The sequence below is a fragment of the Micromys minutus genome (assembly GCF_963924665.1).
Source record: "Micromys minutus genome assembly, chromosome: 5".
Lineage (NCBI taxonomy): Eukaryota > Metazoa > Chordata > Mammalia > Rodentia > Muridae > Micromys > Micromys minutus.
The window spans coordinates 54,295,123-54,312,945 of record NC_137974.1 but is presented as its reverse complement, the minus strand read 5'-3'; the positions used below and the strand labels follow the sequence as shown (position 1 = coordinate 54,312,945).

General features: G+C 35.4%; 1 protein-coding gene across 2 annotated transcripts in view; it reads right to left on the bottom strand.

Annotated features, from left to right (window-relative positions):
* The window catches only part of TBC1D5 (TBC1 domain family member 5), a 446,523-nt gene that overhangs the window by 225,450 nt on the left and 203,250 nt on the right, over positions 1-17,823 (bottom strand). For both annotated transcript variants that reach the window (XM_080917354.1, XM_080917355.1), the window contains exon 5: positions 8,813-8,882. In XM_080917354.1, coding sequence (XP_080773480.1) covers positions 8,813-8,882 — 70 coding nt within the window. The remainder of the gene's footprint in view (positions 1-8,812; positions 8,883-17,823) is intronic.

Here is a 17,823-nt window from a genome sequence, read left to right as displayed (position 1 = left end):
GATCCCAGGGCAGCTAGGGACTGCAGCCTCTGCTATGGGCTGGGGCCAAGGACTCTGGCAGAGGCTAGCTGATGCAAGCCACTGTTCAGAGCAGGAGGAGCACTGGAGACAATAAGTGATGAGGGCATGCATGCTTTCTAGGAAGGAGATTCTGTACCTAGCAACTGTGCCCAGACAGCAAGTTATAAAATACAATTGTCTCTGTGGGTTTTATCTGTGTATTGGAGAGAGGGAGAGAAGGGGTCGGGGGAAGAGGGAAGAGAGAGAGAATTAGAGAGGGATGGTGGGAGAGTTGGGGAGAGGGGGAGAGAGAGGGAGAAGGGAAAGAAAGAGAGAGGAGTGAGAGAGAGGGAGGGAGGGAGAGGGAGAGAGGAGAAGAGAGAGAGAGAGAGAGAGAGAGAGAGAGAGAGAGAGAGAGAGAGAGAGAGAGAGAGAGAGAGAGAGAGAGAGAATAGAATGACCACCCGACTGACTAACCTACCGAATTGGGGCTGGAGACAGCCAATTCAGAGCCTAGCTAGGGTTAAAAAAAAAGCTAGGCTGGGACTTGTGTGCAATAGATCTGGAACTAAACAAGGTAGGGCAAAAGTGAGCCAGGAGGCGCTGATAGTGGTGGCCACAACTCACAGGATAAGGCTGAAGCATGCATTTAAAACTCATGCAACAATAAGATTAAAGAAAAATCCCTTCCATATCAACTACCTGTAGTTGTGTGTAAATATGATTCTTTTTTTCTCTCTTACAACTTTATTTTAAAAAAAGAGAGATACATGTACAAATTTTTTAAGGCCTTTTGGCATAACACTATATTTTTGTCAGTACTTAATTCTTCTAGAGGTTTGATAGCATGCATTGAAATCCCACTAGTTACCATAAGCATAAAGTACATGTAGGACAGAATGTAACATGGAAACAATTTTCTTAGTGAGTATAGATTAAGCATAATGATCTGTGAATACCAAAAATTCCCAAAAGGCTATATTCTTAGCTCTTGGATTATTAACGATTTAAGGTCCAGGGGTATCACACTCTGAGAGGGTGCTATAAATTTATTTTTTTTCCTGAGGCTTTCATTTTTTGACCTTTGTTTTTCTTGAGCTTCATATGGCCTGTGAGTTGTTTCTGGGGTATTCAGAGCTTTCTGAGGTTAGTATCCAAATATCAGTGACTGCATATTATGTCTGTCCTTTTGTGACTGAGTTATCTCACTCAGGATGATATTCTCTATATACATCCATTATCGTAGAAATTTCATAAAGTCATTGTTTCTAAGAGCTGAGTAGTACTCCATTGTTTAAATATACCACAAATTTTGTATTCATTCATCTACTGAAGGACATCTGGGTTCTTTCCAGCTTCTGGCTATTATAAATAGGGCGGCTATGAACATTGCAGTACATGTGCCCTTATTGCATGTTGAAGCATCTCTGGGGTATATGCCCAGAAGTGGAATAACTGGGCCTTCAGGTAGTACTATGTCCAATTTTCTGAGGAACTGCCAGACTGATTTCCAGAGTGGTTGTACCAGTTTACAACCCCACCAACAATGGAAGAGTGTTCCTCTTTCTCCACATCTTTACCAGCATCTGCTGTCATCTGAGTTTTTGATCTTAGCCATTCTGACTGGTGTGAGGTGGAATCTTAGGGTTGTTTTGATTTGCATTACCCTGATGACTAGAGACATCAAAAACTTCCTTAGGTGCTTCTCAGCCATTCCATATTCCTCAATTGAGAATTTTTTGTTTAGCTTTGTAACCCATTTCTTAATTGGACTGTTTGATTCCCTGGTGTCTAACTTCTTGAGTTCTATGTATACATTGGATATTAGACCTCTATCAGATGTGGGGTTGGTAAAGATCTTTTCCCAATCTATTGGCTGCCATTTTGTTTTCTTGACAGTGTCCTTAGCCTTACAGAAACTTTGCAACCTTGTTAAGTCCCATTTGTCAAACTTTGACCTTAGAGGTGTTCTGTTCAGGAAAATTTCTCCTGTGCCTATGTGTTCTAAGGTTTTCCCTACTTTCTCTTCTAATAATTTCAGTGTACCTGGTTTAATGTGGAGATCTTTGATCCACTTGCACTTGAGCTTTGTACAAGGAGATAAGAAAGGGTCTATTTTCAATCTTCTGCATGCTGAGTGCCAGTTGGACCAACAGCATTTGTTGAACAGGCTGTTCTTTTTCCATTGAATGTTTATAGCTTCTTTGTCAAAAATCAAGTGACCATATGTGAAGGTTCATTTCTGAATCTTCTATTCTGTTCCATTGATCAATATGCCTATCTCTGTACCAGTACCATGCAGTTTTAAACACAATTGCCTTGTAATATAGCTTGAGGTCAGGGATGGTGATTCTGGCAGATGTTTTCTTGTAGTTGAGGATGGATTTTGATACTCTAGGTTTTTTGTTATTCCAGATGAATTTGCAAATTGCTCTTTCCAACTCTATGAAGAATTGGCTTGATAGTTTGATGGGGATTGCATTGAATCTGTAGATTGCTTTTGGTAAGATGGCCAGTAAATATGATGCTTAAAACATTAATGTATTTTCATTTTAAAGATCAACTTTACCAAAAGAAAAACCATTAAAACATATAGGAAACTTGAAAAAAAGAAAGGAAAGCTCAAGTACTAACAATGTTTCTTATGGAGGATAGGTGTCTAGGTTCCACACATTAAATTTATTGGTATGCTCCTTATGTGACTTAGTTGCTGTTTAAAATTAAATTGTAAAAATGGAGTAATTCAATTGTAAAAATGAAGTATTTACCTTACTTAAACTCACACAAAGAATAATAAAGAGGATTAAGTGATAATATTTGGTTTGTGGGTCATTTCAAAATTGATTTCCTTAGTTACCTGTAAATTCTAAAGAATTCAGATTGTTTCACATAACTGTAGATTCACAATAAAGTCCATAGGAATCCTCACAGAATTTTTATCTTATACTTCCTATAGTATAAGTAATTGCCATAAGTACCTGAGACACCAAGGTCTGCGGAATGCAAGGTGACAGGACGATGAGAAAGGAAGATCAAAAACTTAAAATACCCTTTGTTATATTTGGTACTCCAACAAGCAAACTGACTATTTATTTATTAATTAATTAATTAATTTATTTATTTATTTACTTACTTACTTACTTACTTACTATGAGTGTTCTATTTACATATACACCTCTGTGCCAGAAATGGATACCAGACCCCATTATAGATGGTTGTGAGCCACCATGTGTTTGCTGAGAATTGAACTCAGGACCTTTAGAAAAACAGTGCTCTTAATCACTGAGCCATCTCTCCAGTCCCTACAACTTTTTAAAAAGGATTTATTAATTTGTTTTATGTGAGTACACCCTAGCTGTTTTTCAGAAAGACCAAAAGAGGGAATATGATCTCATTATAGATGGTTGTGAGCCACCAAGTGGTTGCTGGGAATTGATTTCAGGACCATCTATCCTACCTACAAATTGATCTTAATAGATTAACATATACTCTTAAAAATAACAAGATAAGCAAAATAATATTCCTAGAGTGTTATCAGAGGAAAGAGTTTTGAATTTCCAGTATCTAAATGTTTTTGCCCCTTCCATGTTTATCAGCCAAAGCTTTGCTGTCATTTCACGGAGACACATGGCCCTCTAACACTAAGTTATTTATTATAAATAGGATGCATAAACATATTTGTGATAAAGTTTTGGCTTAATTTGGAACACTTAGTGATTGAAGAAAGTTCAGAAAAGATTTAACTCTAAATGACAAAGAACAAATCTGAAATTCTTTTGGCCTGGGTACTCTATAGAACACACCATATCAAGAAGAAGAAGCAACTTTGGAAGTATTAATAATGAAGACAGCTGACATATATTTGTTGTTTCCTATAAGAGATGAAATAAGATACATGAAGATGGAAAGCTCCCTTTATAGCTTCAATAATTTTCATTAGGAATATGCAATATGGTTTTTGAGGACAAATTAAAAACACAACTAAATGTGACTTTTTTTTATTAATAATTGCAGCACATCTATAAACCTTGGCAATGAGAAGACAACTCCAGGAGGTATAGTGTGGAGATGTAGTTACGTAGACAGATCTTGTCTGAAGAAGCAGCAGGGAAGAGAAGAGTGAAGAGGTGCAGGCCTAGATGTGTGGGGAGACTCATGAAGTCCTCACGAAACTTAAGCAACAAGTCATCCTCTGACCCACGTGAAGAGTCTATTAACCTTTCTAAGGGAACACAGAAGAATTTCATAGTTTCCTTCTCATCCAAGTAACTTTCATCTTTTTATTTATTGTTTTTAAATCAGGATTTCTAACTAAATTACAACAATCTTCTGTCTGGTGGCTACAACCTGTGACTGAAGATCACTTGACTTTGAAAACTGTCTGTGTCTACTAAAGTCTGTAACACTGCACGTAAAAATGACTAGGAAATTATTCACTTGTCGAAACCCAGAAAACACACAAGTGGTATACTTTCCTGACTGGCACAGCTTTAGAAATCACATCCATAAAAGGAACTAGGTAAAATTAAATAGGAAAAATAATAAATTTGATGATTCATCACTGTGTATATACAATATAGAAAATGAGACTCAAAGAGAATGTACATGATGATTTTTCAAACCAATCACAATGACCTAACATTCTACCCTACACCACTTACAAGGGCAGGATGGTGAATACTAACTGTTCTGAGTTTTCTTTTTAAAAAATCAGCTATTACGCCAAATTTACCATAGATTTCTGGCTAAATAAACCCAACTTAGGCCTTACTGATGAATGAGGTGAAAATTAGTTCTTTTCTTATTGGAATTATACCTTAAAAGTTTAAACAAAACACCATATTAACTCAACAAAATATATGTATATACATATGAGATCATCTGAACTTTTGTTGAAAACTATCATTTTATTTTTTAAAAAAGATATTTAGAGATATAGTAATGGTTTATCAATGTTCACCTTCTATTTATTTCATAGGTCACTTACATCATTTAATAAGATAATTAAAATCATGCAAGCAGCTGGCACTACAGCTAAACAGATTAATGTAACAGTCTAAATTCATATGTGCTGGCAATGGACTTACTTCTTTTGGCAAGGAGAAGGTCAGCTGCCCTTGAAAAGAGGGGTTGGGTAGAGACAGAACATCTCTTTTACAATGTAACCCCATGTATACATAGCCTGTTAGGCACCTTCTCAGAACTTAAAGAAAATATCTTCTCCCATATTCTGCAAGATTCTCTTTTAATGGTTATAAAAGAAATAAGAAAAGATCAATATCTGACAGAAGACATCAACATCAGTATTTATAAAAAATCAGTCTGTATAAAATGTGATCTATAGAAGCAATGTCTTCACAATCTTTAGAAATTTGTTCATTTTAAATGGTTAGGAAATGTATAATAAAATTCTAACCGAAACCCCTAAAACAATGCATTGCATAATAATCTTCTAGTGTTTTAGGAGCTAATTATAACTATAATTTATTTGAATCACTGACAGAAGACTACATAAAGATACAAATGCCAAATTAAACTTGGCTATTTTTAAAGCACCTGGATAGGCATTAGATACACAAAGCCTATTCTTAGGGTCCCCTGATTTCTAAATTTCCAAACTTACTTATTCAAGCTCTAGATATTAATTTGTGATATTAACAATGCAACAGCTTGCCTTCATCTTTAACAGTTATAGAATTAGTTACACAGAGGTAACTGGAAACACTCTGTCTCAGAGACTGAGCTCCAAAATTCCTTTTAAATTGGGAATGATAGAACAAGCCTTTAATCCCAGCACTAGGGAGGCAAAGGCAGGTGGTTCACTGCGTATTCAAGGTCAACCTGGTCCACATAGAGAGTTCACGCACCAGGACTACTTAGAAAGTCACAACAAAAACCAGAAGCTAATTTCCATTAAACACCAAAACCCAAAGCATTATGATGACAGAGCTGACAGTGACGCTGTAGGAACGTAGGGGCAATACTCAGCACTGACCACTTGACAATTCTCATATTAACTACGTTCTCCAAAGTGTGCACACAGGGGAAGACCTGCTCAATGCAATCAAGGCATCTGTAGCCATTATTTCAGCCAATATGCAATATTTAGGTATTTGTTAAAGTTACAAACCCCACAGGTGATGAACTTTAAAACATGGCAACTTAATACAACAATAATACAATAACAAAAAGGGAGACTGGAATCAGTCCTGCTCTTACAGGCTTGGAATTTCAGCTCCATGAGAGCCTGAAGAAGAAGCATCATAGTGTTCAAGGTAAGCTTAGGTAACATAATAGAACCTTGTCTCTATCAAAAATTAAAAAGTGTACTAGAGATACAGCTCAGTCTATTGTGCTGTCTAGGGTGTGAAGCCCTGAGTGAAAAGACAAACACTCTCAAGACCAAAGTGCCCACTACAAGACTGATGATAAAATGGGGCAAAGCCCACTGATGAAACAAGGCAGAGGTATCACTGGCTGAAGGGAAGATCATAAATAACAATGCCTTGGTTTCACACTACAATCTTCTACAAGCTTTTATTTATACTTTTTCTCTGGCCTTTAAATACTCATGGGGAAGAGACTCGTTAAAAACTGCACAGCCATTGTACATCTGTGCTGATCCTTGGATAGCAGTGTGAGAATGCTTGTGCTAGGCTCAAGTATCAACTGTCTTAACTATAATGATTAACTATAGTCAAGTGTGGTGGTGCAGGCCTTTAATGCCAGTATCAAGGAGCTGGAGGTTGGTCAGTCACACACACACACACACACACACACACACACACACACACACACACACACACACATTATAATAAGAACTCAAAAGATTTCTGAGGCAGATTAGATAAGACAAACTTGTTGTACAAAACATTGTTTTGAAAGCTTGAAATATATATTCTTCTGGTAAACCACACTTCACATTAGTTTAAAAAAGTTACAAGGATAACAAAAAGAACACATTCTCAAAAGTAAATTTTAAGTCAGATTTTGCTACTACTGTAGTGTAATTCTGCAAGAATTTCTGGTTTTAGTTAAAATCAATATGAAAATATACCCTAGAGCTGTGTTTCAATGAATTCTACATTTAACCTAAATGTCAAATTCAAAAATAAGTTAATTACATTATAAGAATTATAATGCCTACAGGGTAAAAACAAATCCTAATTTCACACCTTAAATACTATAATACCATTTAATAGCAGCATTGCCTTGCCAACTATCAAAAACCAACTCTTATAAACTATACCAGTTGATCTTTTTAACATGTTCTTTGAAATTACAATATTTTCTTAAGATCATAATGATGGGCATTAATTAAAAATAATTGGTTAACAAAATTATTTACTGTGTAGTAAGTTGTAACAATAGCCCTTTTTCAAAACAAAATTATTATTCAGTGAAATAGTTTAAATGTTGAAGTAGTTACAGACAGCATAAACGATGAAACAACTCTATCTTCAAATTAAGAAGTTCTTATCATAATGAGTTAAAATATGGATATAATTACAATATTTATCAATAAAATATACAGAGATAGATAAAAAGGTAGCTTTTCTTTGCAATATTTTTTCATTTGTTTTATTGAAATTATACATTAAAATTGTATTATAACCACAGATTTTACATGAATGAATCCTCAGTTATATGTCAAGTGTGGCATACGTGTTTCTTTTATATTCACCTTTGTCATTATTTTGATCAGCAGTGGCATGCCCAACTAGTGATCTTATCTAAGATTTGATATGCACATTTCAAGCTCTCCATTGGACTTAAGGACTGAAGGGAAGATCTGGAGGAGCAGCATGTAAAGGTAGTCTGGGTGTGATGAAAGCTCAGTGACTGTCCAGGTGCCACAAAGGGGACAGCCTCTACAGTACGATGGGAACAGAACCTTTTATCTATCAGTGACAACTGAGCAACAGATTACATACAAACCCCAACTACGATGACATAAGAATGTCAAATACTGAAATAATCAGTCCACTTTAGGAATTCATAAACATTATAAGATAGTATTACTCAGGACATTCCTATAAGTGCATCCTGTATACATGGCCCTTGTTGACAGCATGCCTGTAACTTAAAGAAATAAACGACACACTTCCAATGATGTAAATGAAGTAGGTAAACAAATAAAGACATTAGAAGAAAGATCACAAAGTAAATTTGGTATATTTCTATGGAAGGTCCCTCAGTACGCAAATGTGTTGCTAAGTGTACAGTGCATCTGCATGTTCCAAAGCACTGTGACACACCATTAGAACTATTTTTTCATCAGAATAATGTATATCAACCAAATCATTTTTTCATTTATTTCGTAGTCATTTAAAATGCTTAAACATACTAGAACTGAATTTGCAAGGGTTTTCCTACAAGGAAAATCAGAACAAAAATATTTTGGTTCTATTACACATATTTTCAAATATTACTGGAAATATTTAATCTTTTTTTCCTTTGGTTTTCATGTAATAAAGCAGAAAATTAATAAACAATTATTTAACAAAAATATAAGTTGGTACAAAACAATCACCAAGACAAAAAGATAAAATATGCATGTAAGAATTCAGAATGTTATGTTTGTGTATTTCTTACAGTCTGGTTTGCAGTCTGTCATGTACCACAACGTCCTTTACATATGGGATATTTTTAAGGCATGGTTATGAGTTCTTGTTATTCTATGACCATAATTCTACAAAGTATGTGTTATCTATGTTATCCTGTAAACATAACTTGTAACAAGAACTCTGTGTGTGTGTGTGTGTGTGTGTGTGTGTGTGTGTGTATGTGTGTGTGTGTAACTGTCACTTACGTATATGAATTGAAGGTTCCTTTGGAGTCTAAGTTGGAATTTGCTCCTCTTCCATTTTGACTTGAATCTCCTAGAGACAAAGACAGAAACACTGAAATAACAGAAATTGCAAAACTAAGTATTTCCATTAAGAAGCACTGCGTGACAGTTCTGTGTAGTGTCACAGTAAAGAATTTTAAAACAACAAACATGTATCTTGCCCTTTCCTATCTTACCAATGATCTTTTCCTTCTTTGTTTTTTTTTTTTTGTAAAGGAAGTTAAGCATTACTTTATTAAGTTCTGTTTTCAGAATGTTTAGTCTCTTGCTTCTTTTGATAGAACATTTTTCTTTCTTATACTATATGGAGAGTGGATTCACATGGAGATTTCAGCTGTTATATTTTCTTTTTATTTATTCCATACTCTGTACTTACATTTGAGATGTTATCCCTTTATCTTGTCTGCTCCCATTCCCCCCTCCCCCTCCACTTGCCTTTACAAAGGTGCACTCCCCTACAACCAATGATCTTTAATACTTTTAGGTTAAAACCTCATGTGGAGGCCAACATGCAAACCAATACCGAAACTCTTAATTTTTAGGAGCCTGCCAAAGTAATTGTTAACAGGCAAAGTAAAGTATGATGACTTTTGTTAAATTTGTTTTATGGACCACAGAAACACGGGAACATATAACCATGTATAAGTGCTATTTATGCACAAAGGCAATCTTGGTTAGAGAGCAGGCCCCCTTCCTAAGCAGTAGGACAGTCACAAGGGTAGAAGTGGGGAACAAAGATAGAAGCTGTGCCACTACCCAGCCGGCTCAAAAGCAGTTTGGCAAAGGAAATATACAAGGAGTTGGGGAGCAAGAAGACATTTTTAAGGATCCTTCCAGTGTATCTTGACATTTCGTCCAAGACATGTTTTTAACTGTTGATGTTATATTTGAACTGTTAAAAAATCAGCAATATAAAACTTGGAGAGAAATTCCAACAAAAGACACATGTTTTCTATAGTAAAATTGTTTGTACTTAAAAACAAGAATATTTGTGAAATCATATTTAGAATATATATATATATATATGTACGTATATATAAAAACTGGTATTAAAGAAGAAAACATTTTAAACTACTTTAAAAGCTTAGCAAGATCCCAGTTAAAACTTTTTATAGTTAGAAATTTGGTACTTTACTTCACTAAACACATATTTTAAAATACGGTGTTCATGAAGTAGTACATGATTTAATATATTATTTCTTCCTCAAAGCAAATTAGGGCTAGAAGTTAGTTAAGTTTTATAGTTCTAATCCTTGCCATGTAACTTTCAACATCATTTCACATTTAAGAACTTCATAATTTAGTGATATGTCAGTTTTCCTGCGATTATAACAGTAGATCTGGCTATATCAAATAGTAACTGTAAAGATTTTAGTTTGAAAATGAGATTTAAATTATTGTATACAATACTAGGTACTCTGACTCCAAAATCATGCCACTCATTCAATGGCTCCTGAAAAGGAGAAGATAAAGGTTTCGATGTCAGCTTTGCATTCTTTCACATAAGAATGCTAGTTATAATGAAGGCCTGTACAGCTATGACCAGTGCTCAGATGTTAAGAAAGATACTCACTTAACTTGCTGAAACTTTTAATATGATTCTTTTTTTCAAAGTATCTTTCCACGGTGTATCTGATTACTTATTTTAAATATAAAACCTATTTCAACATTCAAAAAGGGTAACAAAGTATTTAAAAAAAATAAAAGGTGATTACAATTATAGTTGTGTATAAGCTAATTATTGGCCAACAAGGATGAGATTACATACAGAACATCTTATACACATTAAAATTAATAGCATTATCATAATATGAAATAATAAAAGAAATAGTATTTCCATCACTAAATGTAAATTTTCTGTATCACATGCTGTTCAACAGCACTTGGAGACTTCCTGGGTGACATTCTACAACCAGCACAGAACAGGTACTGCTGTTATACCAAAATTCTGATTGTTCCTCATCCTGAAAATTAAGATTCCAATTACTGAAATTAATATTACCTACATAATTCTTGTTCATTTGAGCTGGATTTTATAAGAATAAATCTTTCAAATAAGAAAAGTTAGAGGGGTTTTGTTTGCTTTGCTTGCTAGTTTATTTCTGAGTGTCTCACTATATATAGTGCTCTGGCTATGCAGATGAGAATCCTTTCTCTGCTAGGTTTAAACACCACAGCACCATGTTTAGCCCTTTTCTCAAGGGTCATATTTTATCATTAGATGTTGCAAACATTTGTGTATTTTCTATAGTTTGTAATTGTCACCTGAGAAAATGCCACATTAACCGTTAACTTCCAAGGTGCAAAAGGTTGTAAAAAGGAAACATTAAGCAGATTTCCTTCTCAAAGACATACCATGTAAGTAGTGGAATTGTTTCATTAGCAGTATCTGTGAAAAATATCAGAACCTGTTACACAGGAAAAAGTCAATGAAGTTTTGAAGGGCAAAAAGCTTCTCTGTCCTTTCAAGCCTATATTTAAAATTATTTGTATCAAATGTTTATGACAACATCTACTCCAAACAGTTACAAATTCTCAATTTCAGTATAGATGTTTCAGATTCTTATTTTGGAGTAAACAACTTTTGAATGGTACACTCATACACACACACCAGAGCTTGTAATTCTAGAAAATTGTACATACAATATGTTATGTCCTGTAGGAATTTTTATTAATAAGAAACATTTGAGGTACTTAGAGAATATCAGACAAGAGAAACTCACCCTTCCTTTAAACTGTGACATGCTAAAAGCACATCTATAAGATAAGAAAATACTGCATGAAAACTATAAGCAGATGTTACTATATTACTAATGCTAATGGGATGTTAGCTGTAGTAATATAAGTTTTGATTTTAAAAGGAAGAAAATGAGTGTAATGACAATATAATCTTGGGATGTATGTGCAGTGTTCCTTCAAAATAACAACAGAGGGTGCAAGAGAGTTTAATATGTTTTTAGCTGGTCTCAAAATTTCGAAATCAAGCTGTCAAAAAACTAGCAGTAAGTGAAACAAGACTGTACAGATTGATTTACACACACACACACACACACACACATACACACACACACACACACACACACACACACAAAGGCTTTAAGTGTTCATATAACACAAATACTTCATTGTATTTTAAAATACTAAAATTTCTTTTGTTTGAAAAGTAACTTAACAATGTAAACAACTTTTAGAATATAATTTTGATTTTAAAGGTATTTGAAAACCTAGTACACAAAGGGATATGGATATTTTAACTCAGCTTATATAATTTGAATATGTACATAAACTATATACAAATATACAGTATAAGATTCAGTGATATAACAATTCTTTATATCTTTAGCTGCAACTCACTATTTCTTGTCCCTACAAATGTGTGAACTTTGGGTATTATTGTTTTTTAATTACTTAGTAAGCAACTTCGTAAAATAAGTTTATAACAAAATTAAAGTAGTCTGGCTCATCTCTTGTCATCTAATAAAGCTTTCAGTACTGGGATAGATTACAACTGAGTTGTTGACCATAGGGGTCCCATGAATATCCTAAACAACCCAGGCTCTCAGCAAGAGAATAGGTTATTTTCCACAAACTGTCAGCAAGTCTATATTGCAGGAGAGAGTGTCAGCACAAGTCATTGAACAAGGAGAAATTGCTCTGGTGTGACAACATAGTACCTTCACCTCTACGTTACACGACTTGATTACAGATATTCTTGAAATTTTATACTCTGCACACTACCAAAGGAGAAATGTAAAAACGAACCCAGTGACAAACTCATTGACCTATGTATAAGAGAAAATGGTGGCAGAGAATGTCCCCATCAAATCCCTTTACTCAGGGCTCAGGAAATCCCTCAGAAAAAAAAAAAGCAGAACACATGTAACAGCCAGAAGAGATGCAGGACATCAAACAAGGCTCTCTAAATCAATATCACCACAGCTCATCTGAACTCAGAGATGAGAGACTGAAGCAGCATGCTCAGGGTGTACAAGGGTCTGCACCAGGTCCTTTCCATACACAATATGGCTTCCAGCTGAGTCTCTCTATGTGATTCCCGAGTGTGTACATGAGTGAGTCTCTGCTTCTTGTGCTCTCTCCTCAGGCTCTTTCCCCTCTGTTTGTCTTGAACAACTCCAAAATAATAATTTTGGTTTTATGTTTTATATTTTATTATATTCCATTATTATTACAGAGAAACCCATATTCTCCTTTAGAAAGACAAAAAGGGGAGTAGATTCAGAAAGGAGGAGAGGTAGAAGAATAAAAACCATATTTTTTGTATTATTTGAGAAAAAATATTTTTAATAAGGGAAGCACTAAAAAAGTAATGCCACTAGGAAAAGCTGAGATCCAGGGACAGAGGCCTGAAGAGACTGCACTGCTAGTAGCTGGGATGCAGAGAGGTCGGGGCCGAATGCTCGGAAAGTGCCCCTTAACCCGGGTTAGTTCATGGGAGCAGGACTCTGCTGTAGGGACTCGGTGACTAATCAGAGGGCCCTTGCGTGCAGAACAAACACTCAGGCAATCTGCCACTGGGAACAGTGGAGATCCAGGGACACAGGCCTGGTACACAGGAGAGAGGGGAAATAATCACTGACAAAGAGACCACATATAATCAGAGACAAGAAGATGGCAAGAGGAAAGCGAAAGAGCTCATGCCAGGTAAACCAAGAAAACCTGGCAACACCAGAACCTAGATCTCCCATCATAGCAAACAGCAGAATGCCAAACACTCGATAAAAGAAGACTCAGACCCGAAGTCATACCTCAAGATGAAGATAGAGATCCTTAAACAAGAACAGGAGGAAAGGAATTAAGAAATAGCTTTTATTTTTTTTTTATTTTTACTTTTTTTGGTAATTATAGTGTTTATTTACTTAGCAAGTCTGTCACTGTACACTTAATAAACTGCAGGAACATCACAAGGAGATACCATAGTGTTCACAGGAAGTATGAGTTAGGGAAACACCATAAACTTTGGGCTTTACCCTTGTATATCCACTGACAAGAGATGTAAAGCAGAGAGATGTGTGGCTTCTAACAAAATAAATTCATGCATTCATTTCTTTTTAGTTTGTCACCCCTCTCTCTTTAGAAAACTTTCTGGCACCTTAACATATCTAAAGGTTAAATTAACAAAAGCCAATGCAAATTCAAATTATGAAAATCTTTTTATCTTCAAAGGCATACTTTTTTTTGCTATTGCATTTTATTTATTTATTTTTTTATAAAAAAACTTTATTTTACAAAACAAAGATAAATGTACAGATTTTAAACAATTTTTGCTTAAAATTATACATTTTTTGTTAGTACTTTTTTCAGATTTTAACATAATTTTTACATAAAACTATATGAATATATTTTTTTAGTCAGTACTTGATTTTTTCAAGGTTTGATTGTATGCCTTGAAAACTTAATAGTTACAATAAGCTAAAGTACATGTAAAACAAAATGTAACATGGAAATACTTAAAGTTTTCTTGTTTTGTAAATATTTTTTTTGTTTTGTTTTGTTTTCTTTATTTCTCTGACTTCATACAGTCTGCGAGTTGTTTCTGGGGGAGTGCAAGCCTCTGGGGTTAGCATCCCAATATCAGTGACTGAATATTATGTCTGTTCTTTTATGACTGGGTTATCTCACTCAGGATGATATTCTCTAGATGCAGACATTTTCTTAAGAATTTGGTTAAGTCATTGTTTCTGGTGGCAGAGTAGTATTCCATTGTGTATATATATACCACAATTTTTGTATCCATTCATCTTCTGAAGTACATCTGGGTTCTTTCCAGCTTCTGGCTATTATAAATAGAGCCTCTATGAACATTGTGGTGCATATATCTATGTTGTGTATTAAAGTGTCTCTGGGGTATATGCCCAGAAGTGGAATAGCTGGGTCTTCAGGTAGTACTATATCCAATTTTCTGAGGTATCGCAAGACAGATTTCCAGAGTGGTTGTATTAGCTTGCAACCCACCAACACTGGAGAAGTGTTCCTCTTTCTCCGCAGCCTCGCCAGCATCTGCTGTCATCTGAATTTTGTATCTTGGCCAATCTGACTGGTGTGAGGTTGGAATCTCAGGGTTGTTTTGATTTGCATTTCCCTGATGGCTAAGGATGTCAAGCACTTCCTCAGATGTTTCTCAGCCATTCAATGTTCCTCAACTGAAAATGTTTTGTTAAGCTCTGTACCCCATTTTTTAATAGGGTTATTTGATTCTCTGGTGTCTAGCTTTTTGAGTTCCTTGTACACCTTGGATATTAGGCCTCTATCTGATGTGGTGTTGGTAAAGATCTTTTCCCATTCTGTTGGTTGCCGTTTTGTTTTCTTGACGATGTCTTTAGCCTTACAGAAACTTTGCAATCTCATTAAGTCCCATTTGTTAATCTTTGACCTTAGAGCTTGAGCCATTGGTGTTTTGTTCAGGAAATTTTCTCCTGTGCCTATGTGTTCTAAGGTTTTCCCTACTTTCTCATCTAAGAGTTTCAGTGTATCTGGTTTAATGTGGAGATCTTTGATCCACTTAAACTTGAGCTTTGTAGAAGGAGATAAGAAAGGGTCTATTTTCATTCTTTTGCATGCTGAATGCCAGTTGGACCAGCACCATTTGTTGAATAGGCTGTGCTTTTCCCATTGAATGTTTGCAGCTCCTTTGTCAAAAATCAGGTGACCATATACGTGAGGGCTCATTTCTGGATCTTCTATTCTATTCCATTGATCCACATGCCTATTTCTGTACCAGTACCATGCAGTTTTCAGCACAATTGCCTTGTAATATAGCTTGAGGTCAGGAATAGTGATTCCCGCAGATGGTTTTTTTTTTTTTTTTTTTTTTTTTTTTTTTTTTTTTTGTTGAGGATGGATTTCGCTATTCCTGGTCTTTTGTTATTCCAGATGAAATTGCACATTGCTCTTTCCAACTCAATGAAGAACTGGGTTGGAATTTTGATGGGGATTGCATTGAATCTGTAGATTGCTTTTGGTACGATGGACATTTTTAAGATGTTGATTCTTCCAATCCATGAGCATGGGAGATCTTTCCATTTTCTGAGATCCTCCTCAATTTCTTTCTTTAGAGGTTTGAAGTCTTGTCATACAGGTCCTTCACTTGCTTAGTTAGAGTCACACCAAGGTATTTCGTAGTTTTTGTGACGATTGTGAAGGGTACCTTTTCCCTAATTTCTTTCTCCACATGTTTGTCCTTTGAGTATAGGAAGGCTACTGATTTGTTTGAGTTAATTTTGTATCCAGCCACTTTGCTGAACTTGTTTATCAGCTGTAGGAGTTCTCTGGTGGAATTTTTGGGGTCACTCAAGTACACTATCATGTCATAGGCAAAGAGTGATGTTTTTATCCCTTCCTTTCCGATTTGTATTCCCTTGATCTCCTTTTGCTGTCTAATTGCTCCAGCCAGGACTTCCAGTACTATGTTGAATAGGTAGAGGGAGAGTCAGCAGCCTTGTCAAGTCCCTGATTTTAGTGGGACTGCTTCAAGTTTCTCACCATTAAGTTTGATGTTGGCTGTTGGTTTGCTGTATATTGCTTTTATTATGTTTAGGTATGGGCCTTGGATTCCTGTTTTTTCCAGGACTTTTAACATGAAGGGGTGTTGTATTTTGTCGAATGCTTTCTCAGCATCTAGTGAGATGACCATGTGATTTTGTTCTTTGAGTTTGTTTATATGGTGGATTACATTGATGGATTTTCTAATGTTAAACCATCCCTGTATCCCAGGGAGGAAGCCTACTTGGTCACGATGAATGATCGTTTTGATGTGTTCTTGGATTCGGTTTGCAAGGATTTTGTTGAGTATTTTTGCGTCAATGTTCATAAGTGAGATTGGTCTGAAGTTCTCTTTCCTTGTAGGGTCTTTGTGTGGTTTAGGTACGAGGGTTATTGTAGCCTCAAAAAATGAGGTGAGTAATATTCCATCTGATTCTATCTTTTGGAATAGTTTGGCAAGTATTGGTGTTATATCCCCAATAAACGTCTGATAAAATTCTGCACTGAACCCGTCTGGACCTGGGCTTTTTTTGGTTGGGAGGCTTTTGATGACTTCTTCTATTTCTTTAGGTGTTATAGGGTTATTTAGATGGTTTACTTGGTCCTGGTTTAACTTTGGGACCTTGTATCTGTCTAGGAATTCATTCATTTCCTCCAGATTTTCCATTTTGTGGAGCATAAGTTTTTGTAGTAGTATCTGATGATTTCTTGAATTTCCTCAGTTTCAGTTGTTATGTCACCCCTTTCCTTTCTGATTTTGTTAATTTGGATACTCTCTCTTTGCCCTCTAGTTAGTCTTGCTAGGGGTTTATAAATCTTGTTGATTTTCTCAAAGAACCAACTCTTTGTTTTGTTGATTTTTTTCAATGGTTCTATTTGTTTCTATTTGGTCTATTTCTGCCCTAATTTTGATTATATCTTGCCGTCTACTTTTTTTGGATATATCTGCTTCCTTTTGTTCTAAAGCTTTTAGCTGTGCTGTCAGGTTGCTGATGTGATCTCTCTCCAGTTTCTTTTTGGAAGAACTTAGGGCTATGAGTTTTCCTCTCAATACTGCTTTCATTGCATCCCATAGCTTTGGGTATGTTGTGTTTTTGTTTTCGTTGAATTCTAGAAAATCCTTAATTTTTTCTTTATTTCTTCTTTGACCCTGTTATCCTTTAACAGAGTGTTGTTTAGTTTCCATGTGTATGTGGGCTCTTTGTTGTCTTTGTTGTTGTTAAAGACCAGCCGTAGACCATGGTGATCTGAGAGGATGCATGGGAGTATTTCAATCTTCTTATATTGATGGAGGCTCGTTCTGTGTCCAATTATGTGGTCAATTTTCGAGAAGGTGCCATGGGGTGCTGAGAAGAAGGTGTATTCTTTTACTTTATGATAGTATATTCTATATATATCTATTAATTCTAGTTGGTTCAAAGTCTCTGCTAGTTTTGCAGTGTCCTTGTTCAGTTTCTGTTTCCCTGATCTGT